The 16,128-nt window shown below is 34.9% G+C and overlaps 1 protein-coding gene across 1 annotated transcript in view; it reads right to left on the bottom strand.

Annotated features, from left to right (window-relative positions):
• LOC307130545 (calpain-9) overlaps positions 1-2,244 on the bottom strand; it is a 47,220-nt gene extending 44,976 nt beyond the window's left edge. The window contains exon 1 of the mRNA XM_079823579.1: positions 94-2,244. Within this exon, the coding sequence (XP_079679705.1) occupies positions 94-282 (189 nt within the window). The 5' untranslated portion in view covers positions 283-2,244. The remainder of the gene's footprint in view (positions 1-93) is intronic.
• Positions 2,245-16,128: the final 13,884 nt, after the last annotated feature.

Genomic DNA, 16,128 nt, shown 5'->3' with positions numbered 1-16,128 from the left:
GAGTTCTTCAGGATGTTTAAGCATGTTTTGACAGACTATGTCAACATGCATCGGCTCTCAGAAGAGGGGGTGTGTGCTGGAACTTCGGCTCACCTTTGGTCGTTTCCAAACCACGTCGCTCTGAATCTCCATGTTCTGCACCGGGAACCTCGCGTCCGTGTACAGCCCATCCTGCAGAGGCATCCCGGAGGAGGGAGACCACAGAAAAGTCGGGCTGCCCAGACTCTCCCAGGGGTTCGAATCGGACAAGTCTTTGCTCAACTGCTTCTTTGTACCGGACATACTGGAGACCGTGAAAAACTCTTGCCTCGGGGCTCGGTTAATCGCGCGCGGCTTTTTAAACTGCAAAATCTGTCGTGTCTTTGGGAACGAGTGTGCCTGAATGCGGAAACACGCAATTCAAGTTATCCCTAATGTCAACAATGCCAGCGAGTCGTCTGTCTGAGATAAAGTGCGCGTGAAGCAGGTCTTCCTCTCACCTTTAACCAGCTCCTCCCTCACCTGTGCGCAGCTCACGCGCACTCATAACAAACACATACAGACTGTCAGAAAGTAAACCTCTGTCATGATCGACGACAGCCTTTAGTGGAAAATGCATCACACATTTGTCTAGCAAAAATACGTTGACCTTTTACAAACAATATAACGATTATGAAGCACTAAACCCAGGACGTTCTCGGACCTTTGGCTAATGTTCTAGGTTCTTTCAAAGTTAAGAATAAACATTATTCCAGTGACGTTAATAGGACGTAGCCTTACTTTCGAAGTCATCCAGATGTTATAACACGCAATTGGTAGATAAAAAAAATCAGAATTGTGAGTAAATAAGTCAGAATTATGAGTTATAAAGTCAGAACTGCGAGATGTAAAGTCAGAATTGTGAGATGTAAAGTTAGAATTGCAAGATAAAGTTAGAATTGCGAGATATAAAGTCAGAATTGCGAGATGTAAAGTCAGAATTGTGAGATGTAAAGTTAGAATTGCAAGATAAAGTTAGAATTGCGAGATGTAAAGTCAGAATTGTGAGATGTAAAGTCAGAATTGCGAGATGTAAAGTCAGAATTGTGAGATGTAAAGTTAGAATTGCAAGATAAAGTTAGAATTGCGAGATATAAAGTCAGAATTGCGAGATGTAAAGTCAGAATTGTGAGATGTAAAGTTAGAATTGCAAGATAAAGATAGAATTGCGAGATATAAAGTCAGAATTGTGAGATGTAAAGTCAGAATTGTGAGATGTAAAGTCAGAATTGCGAGATGTAAAGTCAGAATTGTGAGATGTAAAGTCAGAATTGTGAGATATAAAGTCAGAATTGTGAGATATAAAGTCAGAATTGTGAGATGTAAAGTCAGAATTGTGAAATGTAAAGTCAGAATTGTGAGATAAAGTCAGAATTGTGAGATATAAAGTAAGAATTGTGAGATATAAAGTCAGAATTGCGAGATAAAGTCAGAATTGTGAGATAAAGTCAGAATTGTGAGATAAAGTCAGAATTGCGAGATAAAGTCAGAATTGTGAGATAAAGTAAGAATTGTGAGATGTAAAGTCAGAATTGTGAGATATAAAGTCAGAATTGCGAGATAAAGTCAGAATTGCGAGATAAAGTCAGAATTGTGAAATATAAAGTAAGAATTGTGAGATGTAAAGTTAGAATTGTGAGATAAAGTCAGAATTGCAAGATAAAGTCAGAATTGTGAGAATTGTGAGATGTAAAGTCAGAATTGTGAGATGTAAAGTCAGAATTGTGAGATGTAAAGTCAGAATTGTGAGATGTAAAGTAGGGATGCCACAATTCTCAATATAATATTGAACCGTTCAGTACGGCATTCACGGTTCAATACGCGCTTGTGAAATTGTGTTTTTTTCGGTTTTGCATTTAATTAATTATTTTTTTTACAAATTCTATAATTTGCCTCCATCCCAATACTGAACAACGCGACATACATTCACATCACACGTTAGTGGTAGAGTTATACTCACGGAACACTATAGTTATTCACAATCACCAAAGTTCATTACCGTATTTGCATGTGTTTTAAAGCCTTGCCGGTTTCATTCGCGTGCACGGTTTTAACATGAGCTTTTCAGAGCGCGCGCACTAAAAGCCTGTCAAACACGTGAATACTGAATTAAGTAGTCGTCTTACTGCGTTAATACTGTCAAATACACACAAGGTTAACATAAACACAGTCGGTTATGTCTAAAGTGAAAGTAAAATCGCAATCGTGTCTGTATATTAGATGTGTAGAGGTCAGTGAGCACGCGGTCCTTAAAGGGACAGTTCACCTATAAAATTATGTCATTATTTACTCACTCTAATATTGTTTCAAACCTGTATTCATTTCTCGATTACATAATTTTCAGTTTTGAGTGAAATATCCCTTTAATGTTAATACAACAACAAAAGACAGAGAAAATCACTCACTGCTCTTGACTGAAATAATACAGTAGCTTTACAGTAATAAGAATCAATGTATATTTTATAGTGAAGTCTATGTAGTGTTTTATTTTTTACATTTATTCATTCAATTTCATACTTAAATGCTGCTGTACAGCTCTGAGCTGCCAGTGTAAATCTTTATATATATTTATTTTATATTATCCAATACACTAGGAATGTGTACAAGGGTTTTTTTTAAGTAAAGTTTTAAGTTTAAGTAAGGTTTTTCAATTCTTTTAAGTAAAATAAAGAAAGAGTATTGCAATAAAAAAATAGTCTTTTTTCTCTTTAACCTCTTGCGGTTCCTGTCGCCTAAGAATAGAATAACAAAAACTGATGTGACAAGCCATCAGAACCGAACCGAACTGAAAACCGTGGGTAAAAACCGAGGTATGTATTGAACCGTGGACTAACTGTATTGTTGCATCCCTAATGTAAAGTCAGAATTGTGAGATATAAAGTCTGAATTGTGAGATGTAAAGTCAGAATTGCGAGATATAAAGTCAGAATTGCAAGATAAAGTCAGAATTGTGAGATGTAAAGTCAGAATTGCGAGATATAAAGTCAGAATTGCAAGATAAAGTCTTCCTCTCACCTTTAACCAGCTCCTCCCTCACCTGTGCGCAGCTCACGCGCACTCATAACAAACACATACAGACTGTCAGAAAGTAAACCTCTGTCATGATCGACGACAGCCTTTAGTGGAAAATGCATCACACATTTTTCTAGCAAAAATACGTTGACCTTTTACAAACAATATAACGATTATGAAGCACTAAACCCAGGACGTTCTCGGACCTTTGGCTAATGTTCTAGGTTCTTTCAAAGTTAAGAATAAACATTATTCCAGTGACGTTAATAGGACGTAGCCTTACTTTCGAAGTCATCAAGACGTTATAACACGCAATTGCTAGATTAAAAAAAATCAGAATTGTGAGTAAATAAGTCAGAATTATGAGTTATAAAGTCAGAATTGCGAGTTACAAAGTCAGAAATACGTGAAATACAGTCAGAATTGTGAGATATAAAGTCAGGATTGTGAGATAAAGTCAGAATTGTGAGATATAAAGTCAGAATTGTGAGATAAAGTCAGAATTGTGAGATGTAAAGTCAGAATTGTGAGATTTAAAGTCAGAATTGTGAGATGTAAAGTCAGAATTGCGAGATTTAAAGTCAGAATTGTGAGATAAAGTCAGAATTGTGAGATGTAAAGTCAGAATTGCGAGATATAAAGTCAGAATTGTGAGATTTAAAGTCAGAATTGTGAGATAAAGTCAGAATTGTGAGATATAAAGTCAGAATTGTGAGATATAAAGTCAGAATTGTGAGATATAAAGTCAGAATTGTGAGATGTAAAGTCAGAATTGTGAGATATAAAGTCAGAATTGTGAGATATTAAGTCAGAATTGCGAGATAAAGTCAGAATTGTGAGATATAAAGTCAGAATTGTGAGATATAAAGTCAGAATTGTGAGATATAAAGTCAGAATTGTGAGATATAAAGTCAGAATTGTGAGATGTAAAGTCAGAATTGTGAGATATAAAGTCAGAATTGTGAGATATAAAGTCAGAATTGTGAGATATAAAGTCAGAATTGCAAGATAAAGTCAGAATTGTGAGATATAAAGTCAGAATTGTGAGATATAAAGTCAGAATTGTGAGATATAAAGTCAGAATTGTGAGATGTAAAGTCAGAATTGCGAGATGTAAAGTTAGAATTGTGAGATATAAAGTCAGAATTGCGAGATGTAAAGTTAGAATTGTGAGATATAAAGTCAGAATTGTGAGATATAAAGTCAGAATTGTGAGATATAAAGTCAGAATTGTGAGATGTAAAGTCAGAATTGTGAGATGTAAAGTCAGAATTGCGAGATGTAAAGTTAGAATTGTGAGATATAAAGTCAGAATTGCAAGATGTAAAGTTAGAATTGTGAGATGTAAAGTCAGAATTGTGAGATGTAAAGTCAGAATTGTGAGATATGAAGTCAGAATTGTGAGATATAAAGTCAGAATTGTGAGATATAAAGTCAGAATTGCGAGATAAAGTCAGAATTGTGAGATGTAAAGTCAGAATTGTGAGATATGAAGTCAGAATTGTGAGATATAAAGTCAGAATTGTGAGATATAAAGTCAGAATTGCGAGATATAAAGTTAGAATTGTGAGATATAAAGTCAGAATTGCGAGATAAAGTCAGAATTGTGAGATATAAAGTCAGAATTGCGAGATATAAAGTCAGAATTGTGAGATATAAAGTCAGAATTGTGAGATGTAAAGTCAGAATTGCGAGATGTAAAGTTAGAATTGTGAGATATAAAGTCAGAATTGCAAGATGTAAAGTTAGAATTGTGAGATGTAAAGTCAGAATTGTGAGATGTAAAGTCAGAATTGTGAGATATGAAGTCAGAATTGTGAGATATAAAGTCAGAATTGTGAGATATAAAGTCAGAATTGCGAGATAAAGTCAGAATTGTGAGATGTAAAGTCAGAATTGTGAGATATGAAGTCAGAATTGTGAGATATAAAGTCAGAATTGTGAGATATAAAGTCAGAATTGCGAGATATAAAGTTAGAATTGTGAGATATAAAGTCAGAATTGCGAGATAAAGTCAGAATTGTGAGATATAAAGTCAGAATTGCGAGATATAAAGTCAGAATTGTGAGATATAAAGTCAGAATTGTGAGATATAAAGTCAGAATTGCGAGATAAAGTCAGAATTGTGAGATGTAAAGTCAGAATTGTGAGATATAAAGACAGAATTGCGAGATAAAGTCAGAATTGTGAGATATAAAGTCAGAATTGTGAGATATAAAGTCAGAATTGCGAGATATAAAGTCAGAATTGCGAGATATAAAGTCAGAATTGTGAGATGTAAAGTCAGAATTGTGAGATATAAAGTCAGAATTGCGTGATAAAGTCAGAATTGCGTGATAAAGTCAGAATTGTGAGATATAAAGTCAGAATTGCGAGATATAAAGTCAGAATTGTGAGATATAAAGTCAGAATTGTGAGATATAAAGTCAGAATTGCGAGATATAAAGTCAGAATTGTGAGATATAAAGTCAGAATTGTGAGATATAAAGTCAGAATTGCGAGATAAAGTCAGAATTGTGAGATGTAAAGTCAGAATTGTGAGATATAAAGACAGAATTGCGAGATAAAGTCAGAATTGTGAGATATAAAGTCAGAATTGTGAGATATAAAGTCAGAATTGTGAGATATAAAGTCAGAATTGCGAGATATAAAGTCAGAATTGTGAGATGTAAAGTCAGAATTGTGAGATAAAGTCAGAATTGTGAGATATAAAGTCAGAATTGCGTGATAAAGTCAGAATTGTGAGATATAAAGTCAGAATTGCTAGATAAAGTCAGAATTGTGAGATGTAAAGTCAGAATTGTGAGATAAAGTCAGAATTGCGAGATGTAAAGTCAAAATTGTGAGATATAAAGTCAGAATTGTGAGATGTAAAGTCAGAATTGTGAGATGTAAAGTCAAAATTGTGAGATGTAAAGTCAGAATTGCGAGATGTAAAGTCAGAATTGTGAGATGTAAAGTCAAAATTGTGAGATGTAAAGTCAGAATTGCGAGATAAAGTCAGAATTGCGAGATGTAAAGTCAAAATTGTGAGATATAAAGTCAGAATTGTGAGATGTAAAGTCAAAATTGTGAGATATAAAGTCAGAATTGCGAGATGTAAAGTCAGAATTGTGAGATAAAGTCAGAATTGTGAGATATAAAGTCAGAATTGTGAGATATAAAGTCAGAATTGCGTGATAAAGTCAGAATTGTGAGATATAAAGTCAGAATTGCGAGATAAAGTCAGAATTGTGAGATAAAGTCAGAATTGCGAGATAAAGTCAGAATTGTGAGATAAAGTCAGAATTGTGAGATATAAAGTCAGAATTGCGTGATAAAGTCAGAATTGTGAGATATAAAGTCAGAATTGCAAGATAAAGTCAGAATTGTGAGATGTAAAGTCAGAATTGTGAGATGTAAAGTCAGAATTGTGAGATATAAAGTCAGAATTGTGAGATAAAGTCAGAATTGTGAGATATAAAGTCAGAATTGCGTGATAAAGTCAGAATTGTGAGATATAAAGTCAGAATTGCAAGATAAAGTCAGAATTGTGAGATGTAAAGTCAGAATTGTGAGATATAAAGTCAGAATTGCGAGATGTAAAGTCAGAATTGTGAGATAAAGTCAGAATTGTGAGATATAAAGTCAGAATTGTGAGATGTAAAGTCAGAATTGTGAGATATAAAGTCAGAATTGCAAGATAAAGTCAGAATTGTGAGATATAAAGTCAGAATTGCGTGATAAAGTCAGAATTGTGAGATGTAAAGTCAGAATTGTGAGATGTGAAGTCAGAATTGTGAGATGTGAAGTCAGAATTGTGAGATATAAAGTCAGAATTGTGAGATATAAAGTTAGAATTGCGTGATAAAGTCAGAATTGTGAGATGTAAAGTCAGAATTGTGAGATGTAAAGTCAGAATTGTGAGATGTAAAGTCAGAATTGTGAGATGTGAAGTCAGAATTGTGAGATGTGAAGTAGGGATGCCACAATTCTCAATATAATATTGAACCGTTCAGTACGGCATTAACGGTTCAATACACGCTTGTGAAATTGCGTTTTTTTCGGTTTCGCATTTAATTAATTATTTTTTTTACAAATTCTATAATTTGCCTCCATCCCAATACTGAACAACGCGACATACATTCACATCACAGGTTAGTGGTAGAGTTATACTCACGGAACACTATAGTTATTCACAATCACCAAAGTTCATTATTTGCATGTGTTTTAAAGCCTTGCCGGTTTCATTCGCGTGCACGGTTTTAACATGAGCTTTTCAGAGCGCGCGCACTAAAGGCCTGTCAAACACGTGAATACTGAATTAAGTAGTCGTCTTACTGCGTTAATACTGTCAAATACACACAAGGTTAACATAAACACAGTCGGTTATGTCTAAAGTGAAAGTAAAATCGCAATCGTGTCTGTATATTAGATGTGTAGAGGTCAGTGAGCACGCGGTCCTTAAAGGGACAGTTCACCTATAAAATTATGTCATTATTTACTCACTCTAATATTGTTTCAAACCTGTATTCATTTCTCGATTACATAATTTTCAGTTTTGAGTGAAATATCCCTTTAATGTTAATACAACAACAAAAGACAGAGAAAATCACTCACTGCTCTTGACTGAAATAATACAGTAGCTTTAATAAGAATCAATGTATATTTTATAGTGAAGTCTATGTAGTGTTTTATTTTTTACATTTATTCATTCAATTTCATACTTAAATGCTGCTGTACAGCTCTGAGCTGCCAGTGTAAATCTTTATATATATTTATTTTATATTATCCAATACACTAGGAATGTGTACAAGGGTTTTTTTTAAGTAAAGTTTTAAGTTTAAGTAAGGTTTTTCAATTCTTTTAAGTAAAATAAAGAAAGAGTATTGCAATAAAAAAATAGTCTTTTTTCTCTTTAACCTCTTGCGGTTCCTGTCGCCTAAGAATAGAATAACAAAAACTGATGTGACAAGCCATCAGAACCGAACCGAACTGAAAACCGTGGGTAAAAACCGAGGTATGTATTGAACCGTGGACTCACTGTATTGTTGCATCCCTAATGTAAAGTCAGAATTGTGAGATATAAAGTCTGAATTGTGAGATGTAAAGTCAGAATTGTGAGATAAAAAGTCAGAATTGTGAGATGTAAAGTCAGAATTGCGAGATGTAAAGTTAGAATTGTGAGATATAAAGTCAGAATTGTGAGATATAAAGTCAGAATTGCGAGATAAAGTCAGAATTGTGAGATATAAAGTCAGAATTGTGAGATATAAAGTCAGAATTGTGAGATATAAAGTCAGAATTGTGAGATGTAAAGTCAGAATTGCGAGATGTAAAGTTAGAATTGTGAGATATAAAGTCAGAATTGCGAGATGTAAAGTTAGAATTGTGAGATATAAAGTCAGAATTGTGAGATATAAAGTCAGAATTGTGAGATATAAAGTCAGAATTGCGAGATAAAGTCAGAATTGTGAGATGTAAAGTCAGAATTGTGAGATATGAAGTCAGAATTGTGAGATATAAAGTCAGAATTGTGAGATATAAAGTCAGAATTGCGAGATATAAAGTCAGAATTGTGAGATATAAAGTCAGAATTGCGAGATAAAGTCAGAATTGTGAGATATAAAGTCAGAATTGCGAGATATGAAGTCAGAATTGTGAGATATAAAGTCAGAATTGTGAGATATAAAGTCAGAATTGTGAGATATAAAGTCAGAATTGCGAGATAAAGTCAGAATTGTGAGATATAAAGTCAGAATTGTGAGATATAAAGTCAGAATTGTGAGATATAAAGTCAGAATTGCGAGATGTAAAGTTAGAATTGTGAGATATAAAGTCAGAATTGTGAGATATAAAGTCAGAATTGTGAGATATAAAGTCAGAATTTGCGAGATAAAGTCAGAATTGTGAGATATAAAGTCAGAATTGTGAGATATAAAGTCAGAATTGTGAGATATAAAGTCAGAATTGCGAGATGTAAAGTTAGAATTGTGAGATATAAAGTCAGAATTGTGAGATATAAAGTCAGAATTGTGAGATATAAAGTCAGAATTGCGAGATAAAGTCAGAATTGTGAGATAAAGTCAGAATTGTGAGATATAAAGTCAGAATTGTGAGATAAAGTCAGAATTGCGAGATATAAAGTCAGAATTGTGAGATATAAAGTCAGAATTGCGAGATAAAGTCAGAATTGTGAGATAAAGTCAGAATTGTGAGATATAAAGTCAGAATTGTGAGATAAAGTCAGAATTGCGAGATATAAAGTCAGAATTGTGAGATATAAAGTCAGAATTGCGAGATATAAAGTCAGAATTGTGAGATATAAAGTCAGAATTGCGAGATAAAGTCAGAATTGTGAGATGTAAAGTCAGAATTGTGAGATGTAAAGTCAGAATTGTGAGATATAAAGTCAGAATTGTGAGATATAAAGTCAGAATTGCGAGATATAAAGTCAGAATTGTGAGATATAAAGTCAGAATTGTGAGATATAAAGTTAGAATTGCGAGATAAAGTCAGAATTGTGAGATATAAAGTTAGAATTGCGAGATAAAGTCAGAATTGCGAGATATAAAGTCAGAATTGTGAGATATAAAGTTAGAATTGCGAGATAAAGTCAGAATTGTGAGATATAATCTCAGAATTGCGAGATAAAGTCAGAATTGTGAGATACAAAGTTGCAATTATCTTATCAAATGTTTTATTCGGAACCAAGCCTATTGCCCTTGGAAGGAAAACAGTATTTTCAATAACAGTAGCCTAATAAAATCACACTTTCAAGAATGTATGCACAGTGAATTTTCTCATTTCAGTCACCACTGGCATGCAGGTGTGGCAAAATGTTCACTTTGGACCCTGCATATATAGCCCATCCTTCAACAAACACACTGCTGTGCATAAAGTACAGGAAATGCGAAAGGTCAGCTCTGCATTGTTGACTATTGTGACTGATGCAAAGAACTTGATGAGCCAGTTGACCAGAGAATAGAGACGGAGGATACATCTCACAAAGACTGTCGACAAACAAGAAGACATCACCAGATCATATTTCACCCCAAATTCAAAGTTCAAAAGTTTGGTGTCTGGAAGATTTTGAAAAACAGTGAAATATGATTACAATTTCTATGTGAATATATTTTAAAATATTATCCAGTCATTACTCCAGTCTTCAGAGTCACATGATCCTTCAGATATCATTCTGATATGATGATTTGCAAACATTTATGAACAAAATTGGTGCAAAAATATGATTTCTGATGTATGATGTGACCAGAATGGTAGTATTTTTAGACAGATTATTAATTTTTGATGCAGTAAGTATCAAAACCAGAATGCTGTGGTTTAATAAAACCTGTCACCAGGTAACATTTACAGTAGCTTTATTCATTTAGTAGACGTTTTTATCCAAAATGGCTTGCAAATGAGGAACAAAAAGCGATTCACCCTAAGGCAACAGTAACTTGAGAAGCGTTTCCTTATAGTTTCAAAATGACTTAGAGAAGTACAGACATGTGATGGTGAAACAGTAGATCAGGGTTTAGTTCACAGGAAGTTTTTTTGTAAAGATGTGTAAAGAAATATTTATGTGGGTTTTTATGTGTTTTTCCCTTTGTTTCGTCAGTCTTATGTTATGTATTGTCGTTGTTTGATGGTGGTGATGACTGTAACATTTCTGTGTGATGAATGTGCTTGTGGAAGAATTGATACTTCTTGAAGTGCCACTGACAAATTCCTAGTTATACCTTAGGAATGAAAAAAACTGTAAACATCTTTTAAAACGTAGTTAAAGTGGCAAACAGTTTAGAAATGTGCCTGGAAGATCAGAGGAATCTGAGTGACATTCCTGCGTCCCCTGCACTGATCTCATCATGTCAAATGTAAACACAACCATGTCCTTATCAACTGGTTGATTTACAAATAAACCATTCCAGGGAGTGCAGTAAACATCCGCGACTGGTCGATCAGATGTTTAATATGCAAATGACACCGTGAAGTCACATGGACAAATTCAAATAAGATCTTTTTAACTCTATAAAGCCTACTGTATCATATTTGATATGGAATTAAAAACTGTTGTACACAATCTACTCTGTGTTTACTGATATTTATTAAGTAAACATAAGAGTAACTTTGATATTGTTAGTAATATTTCAAAATGAACATTTATTGGACTGAAGCAACTCATGATTCTCAAATATGATCTTCAGGCTTTTGAGGAAGGTTTATTTGGTTTATTCTCTCAATCATCATTGGATTGCATTACATGTTTTAAAACCTACAGAGCTTTGATCATAAAACGAAGCATTTAAAGGGGTCCTATAATGCCTCTTTTTACACAATGTAAAATAGTGATATCCCCAGAGTATGTATGGGAAGTTTTAGCTCAAAATACCCCACAGATCATTTTTATAGCATGCTAAAATTGTCACTTTTTGAGGGTGAGTGAAAACAGGCAGTTTTTGTGTGTGTTCCTTTAAATGCAAATGAGCTGCTGATCCCGGCCCCCTTTCAAGAAGAGGGCGGAGCTTCAAGAGCTCATGTTAGCAGCTCTGATTACCTCACGCAGACATACACTGAAAATGTCAGAAAATGTTCAGCCTTTTATGTTCAAACCGGAGTCGAACAATGATGGAGAAACTCAAGAAGAAGTGACACCATGTAGAATGAGACGGGACGTTTCTGAGTGGTTCGTTGATGAATTTATGGAGCTGATGAGTTACTATCTTCAAGTCATCGATTAGCATATTCTGTCATGATAATCTATAAAGATGCCTACAGAGAATATCTACTGCATGAAGATAGAACAGGTATAGTTTAGTTTAATTATGGTTATAACTTATATTATCATCTTGCTTTTATGACATGCTATTGCATTTGTGTTACGTGCTGTATTACAATTAATGTTAAAAGACGGATGGGACAGCTTAAGCAGACTCCCAAATGTGATCTACAACAACTCTTCCTCTTCTCAACATGGCCTTTGTTGTGTGTTCCAGGTGGCTGGGTTTTATGTAAATTTTAGGGTTAATGATGTCACTATAAAAGCTTGTTGTAGTCCCGACCAGCCATTTGTTGTAGTCCTTAAAAATTGATTTCTGTACAAGAAAAATATCTCCCTTTGCTTTGAACTTTGAGCATTGTAACTTTGCAGAAGCTCAAACAGCAACATTACACACTAACTAAAGTTAAAAAAGTTTAAATATCATCTTACTAAGACATTATTGACAGATATGACAGCTGATTTTCTGTGTATTTTATGTCAGTGGTCTTCTATACATGACTTAGAAACACTGTTGACCTCTTCTTAAAGGGGCTATATGCGTTTTTCTGAAATTTAAACTCGAGACTGACACCTGTGGCCAAAAAACAGAACTGCTCTTATTTTCTGCTCGCTCTCGCAGCGGTGGTGACGTCACATCCGCAGACAGCGCGGGGAAAAAAACGACCCGACAGAAAATAGGAAAAATAGGATACAGAATTATAGGTGCACCCACTGTGAGCGGACAAGGTGTCAGTATGCTCATCAGGAGATGTTTGAGTCATAAATGGTAAAATAAAAAGGCTATTGTTATGTTTATTTTGGGGAAAAAGTTGCATATAGCCCCTTTAAGGCAATACGTCATGGCATTTTATCTTTGACAGAGATATACTGCTGTCTCTGACCTCTAAACAATTTGGCAGCAAAAGACACTTGGGAGACATGACATAACTTGATAAGTCTTATCTGAGCCTTCAGAGGTTGTGGAGGGGTGAGGTGTCTAAGTCGCAACATCTAGCTACTGCACTGTAAAATCTAATTAGTTAGACTTACTTGCAAACCGATTGCCTTAAAAAAAACAAGTAAAGTGCAATAGGAATAGTATGTTGTGCTAACAAATGCTTAGTTAGTATAGTTCACTTAGAGTTCTAGTAGCTAAAAAAGAACTGTAGCGAGTACTTGATCTTTTAATTTAGGTTTACTCTTGACTTAGTATAGATAGATGTTACCATTGTTGTGTTTTGCTTGCTGAATGTTAAGTCTGTTTGTGACTCAAGCATGATCAGCTGCAAGATACTGTTACACATAGAGGGATTATATCAGCTCAATTAACAGTTCCGCAGGTGTTTATGACGTAAGTGTTAGCAATAAAATTGTAAACAATCATCGACAGGAAGGGAAATATTACATACACTACAGTTAATTATTCAGTCAGAAGCTAGGTCAACTTTAAAAAGCAACCTATTTATTACTTCTCTTCCTTTGAAACCAAATAACTGTGATTTCTTGTTGCATCGCTGCATCAGAAAGAGAGTTCAATAAAATAAGTGTTCCAAGTGGGGGTTTTTTGGCACTCAAACCAATCAATTAATCTTAACTTGGTTTTTCTGAGTAAACAAGGAATAGTATGTGAATAGTACAGATTACTAGATTTTTACAATTAAGTTAAGACACTAAGTAAAGTTAACTAAAAAGTGTCACTGTTGGATTTTACAGTGTGGGGTGCCTCAGGGCTCAGTGCTGGGACCACTTATTTTCTCCATACATGTCATTCAGAAACATGTTTTTTCCTATCGCTGCTATGCTGATGACACACAACTCTACCTCTCATTCCAGCCAGATGATCCAGTGGTAGCTACTCACATCTTGGCCTGCCTGACTGACATTTCTTGCTGGATGAAAGACCACCACCTTCAGCTCAACCTCGCAAAGACAAGCAGTTTGTGGTCTCAGCCAACCCAACTCTTCATCACAACTTCTCCATTCAGCTCGGTTCATCAAACATAACTCCATCCAGCACAGCCAGGAACCTTTGAGTTGTGATTGATGATCAGTTGAACTTCACAGACCACACTGCTAGAACGGCCCGGTCCTGCAGATTTGCCTTATACAACATTAGGAGGATCAGGCCGTTCCTATCGGGGCATGCTACACAACTCCTTGTCCAAGCTCTTGTTCTATCCAGATTGGACTATTGTAATGCTCTCTTGGCATGCAATGTCAAACCTCAGCAAATGATCCAGAATGTGGCAGTGAGAGTGGTCTTTAACAAGCCGAAGAGAGCACAGGTCACACCTCTTCTCATAAAATTGCACTGTTTGCCAATTGGCGCTCGCATCAAATTCAAGGCACTAATGCTTGCCTACAAGGCAAGACAACCACTGACCCTGCACCAATATACCTAAACCCATTACTTCAAACCTATGTGCCATCCAGAAGCTTGCATTCTACAAATGAATGGCGCCTTGTGGTACCCAAAGAGGCACAAAGTCACTTTCACAGATGTTTACTTTGACTGTTCCCTGCTGGTGGAATGACCTGCCTAACTCAACCTGAGCTGCGGAGTCTTTAGCCATTTTCTAGAAACTGCTGAAGACCCATCTTTTTTTGTCAACACTTGACCCATTTCTACTAACACACACTATTCTATAAATCTATTTAAAAGAAAAATAATACTTGCTATGTGTACTGTGCTAGACTAACTGGGACTATATTTATATTTATGCATTTGGCAGACGCTTCTAAGCGATTTACAGTGCCCTTATTACAGGGACAATCCCCCTGGAGCAACATGGAGTAAAGTGCCTTGCTCAAGGACACACTGGTGGTGACCGCTGGGATCAAACCATCTGTGTTATCATCAGTTCCATGATTTAACCCACTGGACCACCATCTCTAGTCACAGCACTTGCATATTGTTGCTCTATTATTAGCTTGATTGCTTCTATTGTTCTCCTCATTTGTCACTTTGGATAAATGTTAATTGAATAAATGTAAATGTAAACTTTGAGGGCCTTAACAATGCATCGGATCCTTTAGCTACCATTTATGCCTAATTTCTAGTGTAAATGTAGAAATTAAGCATCAACAGACAAGTATAGAAGGTACTAAACTGGTAGGCCTACTTTTTTTTCTGGTGAAAATGAAAATGCAGATGCAAAACCTGCAACTACAATGTTGGAATGGGTTCAGGTGATGGTAATCATAGGGGAACACCTTGCACGTACATGTTGAAGTCTGACAAGTCAAATCCTGTGTTCAATAGATGGACTGGAATAGATAAGAGTTTAGATATAAAACACAATGAATAACCAATAAGTCCATACATGGTCCCTTCCATAAATATTGCACAAAATAGAGCCTGAAACCTCTATTTTAATGTTTTTCCTTCAAATATTCAGTGAAAGGAGGTGCTTCGCCATTAGATGAGGTGCTTCTTATTTTCTGTTTATTTTATATGAGGTATGTCATTTTAAAAAAAGTACAATTTAAGGTAATGTGATTTTAATTTTCTAACAAACATTAAGATGACACAGATAGCAATTATAAATAAATGAAGGGACATGGTTCATTTTATGTTAGATAATAGTTTATCTAACATATCTCACACAGACACCAAAATTTGTCTGTTATGCATTACAAAAATCACGATATACCAAAGTGTACTATGAAATTTATGAAAAGGAGCAAATATTTAAACACATACATAATTTTACAAAATTACATTTTAATTCGAAATTATGCAGAGTAGAATATTTTGTTTAAAAGTGATACATATTTTGATATTTCCTTCACATATCAAGCATGAGCTTCACATACTATGGATGTCAATGGGGCACAGTTACTGTTTGGTTACCCATATTCTTCGAAATATTGATGAAATATTTATGTAATTCATACAGGTTTGGAACAACTTGAGGCGGGTGAGTAAGCAATGACAGATTTTTCATTTTTGGGTGAACTATCGCTTTAAGTAAACTAACAGAAACATCATATTACGGTATTTACGGTAATCTGTCAACTACAGACTGTTGCTCATTCCGCCGTATTTTGCATAATTTCTCTTCAGAGAGACACGACATACATTTTCTTTGCATGATCATACATCTTAAACGCGGAAATAACCGTTTTAATGCTTAATAAACATCTGTGAAGCCAAACAAATCGCTTTTATTTTGAAATATATGTATGAGGCGATGAGTTACTACGACGAAGGCTCGCGTATAAATATTCATATTACGAGCTTCGTCATTGGAAGGCAAGAACGTAACGTCAGCCTTTAAGAATTAATATTCATGAACAAGGTCTTCGCTATTGGAAGGTTAACGAGAAACTACTTAATATTCATAAGCTCGGCCTTT

The sequence above is a fragment of the Gobio gobio genome (assembly GCF_949357685.1).
Source record: "Gobio gobio genome assembly, chromosome: 8".
NCBI classification, from domain to species: domain Eukaryota; kingdom Metazoa; phylum Chordata; class Actinopteri; order Cypriniformes; family Gobionidae; genus Gobio; species Gobio gobio.
This window is presented reverse-complemented; position numbering and strand designations above follow the sequence as displayed.